The following is a 1,234-nucleotide window of genomic DNA, read 5'->3' as shown; positions in this document are numbered from 1 at the left end:
TATAAATTAAAATCTAGTCTATTATATTGTCTATCTATTTTTGCCTTTCTTCCTTTGGAAAATTCAAATTTTGCAACCCCTAACCTAAATGCTTTGTGTTTTTATGGAATGAAATTTAGTGTATTGTGTACTGTTCTAAATATAAGGAGCTTCAATAAGTAACATGAACTCATCCGGTTTGATTTAACTTCAGAATGGCTGCAACGTCGTTTCATCAAGCAATTGGGACACTTCAGTATAGTGGTTGCTTTAGCATTTCCAACCTAAATCAAGAGAATGGGAATAGTTCATTTCGGTTGATTTCCAAAGGTTTTAAGCTGAGTATACCTCTGCTGAGAACTGGAACTTACTGCTCTAGAAAGAATAGTTTTAGCAATATTCATGCCTCAACTTCTCAGAGCACTGCATTTGATCCAGTTTCATCGTCGTTAAATGGCATGACAAGTGACTCCAAAAAGAAATCAAGTAAACCTCTGTCCCTTGTATTATACTTGTGGCACATTTGGTAGGTAGAATTGCATGATATGGAGCAGTACTAAGTAAGAAAATAAAAGGCTAAAATCTTGTTTGTTATACTGCCCATCCAATATTTCATACCTAACCTTCACTAATGTGAAGAAATAAAACCTAAAGTACGCCTGAAGGCTTGTGCTTTTGATAAGTAGGAATTACTAAAGCTTTCTTTTTGTTAGTTCTCAGATATAGTTTTTTCTTCTTGTTTTTTCAGGTGAAGCTGCATTGATCTTGATTAGGCATGGTGAGTCTATGTGGAATGAGAAGAACTTGTTCACGGGTTGTGTAGATGTTCCACTGACTAAAAAGGGAGTGGAAGAGGCTATTGAAGCTGGCAAAAGAATCAGCAATATACCAATTGACATGATCTATACATCTGCTTTAATTCGCGCTCAGATGACTGCTATGCTTGCCATGACTGAACACCGTCGCAAGAAGGTGAATTGTCCAAATATGTTATTGGTGAAGTTTAAATTTAAATGTGCATTCCATCCCCAACAGCTTAAAAGTTTTTAGATTAAGTGGTTCAATGTGGTTTCACAATAGGAAACGGTATGGGTTTCAAGTCTTACCGCCACTCTTTATGAAAATTATAATGGTTCCGGGTCTTCAGAAAATAAATCTGGGTTACACTTGAGGGGGTGTGTATAGTTGTTAACTTGTATTGTTTCCATCAATTTAAGCTTTTACATGAAGTGCTTTAACATTTATCAACATTAGG

At 35.7% G+C, this 1,234-nt stretch overlaps 1 protein-coding gene across 1 annotated transcript; it reads left to right on the top strand.

Moving 5' to 3' along the window:
- Positions 1-30: 30 nt before the first annotated feature.
- Positions 31-1,029, top strand: LOC111386032. The gene is made up of 2 exons (XM_023010461.1): positions 31-465; positions 728-1,029. The coding sequence occupies exons 1-2, from the start codon at positions 195-197 to the stop codon at positions 1,027-1,029; spliced, it is 573 nt and encodes a 190-aa protein (XP_022866229.1). The 5' UTR covers positions 31-194.
- Positions 1,030-1,234: the final 205 nt, after the last annotated feature.

Source organism: Olea europaea, unplaced genomic scaffold (genome assembly GCF_002742605.1).
Source record: "Olea europaea var. sylvestris unplaced genomic scaffold, O_europaea_v1 scaffold33827, whole genome shotgun sequence".
NCBI lineage: Eukaryota > Viridiplantae > Streptophyta > Magnoliopsida > Lamiales > Oleaceae > Olea > Olea europaea.
Note: the sequence above shows the minus strand (reverse complement) of the source record. Positions and strands in the feature narration are given on the sequence as shown.

What these genes read in the sequence shown, in the direction of transcription:
- LOC111386032 (XM_023010461.1), top strand. Translation starts at nt 195, where the DNA reads ATGGCTGCAACGTCGTTTCATCAAGCAATTGGGACACTTCAGTATAGT. An exon ending in TGACTCCAAAAAGAAATCAA is followed by an intron (nt 466 to 727) that starts GTAAACCTCTGT and finishes TTGTTTTTTCAG; the next exon opens with GTGAAGCTGCATTGATCTTG.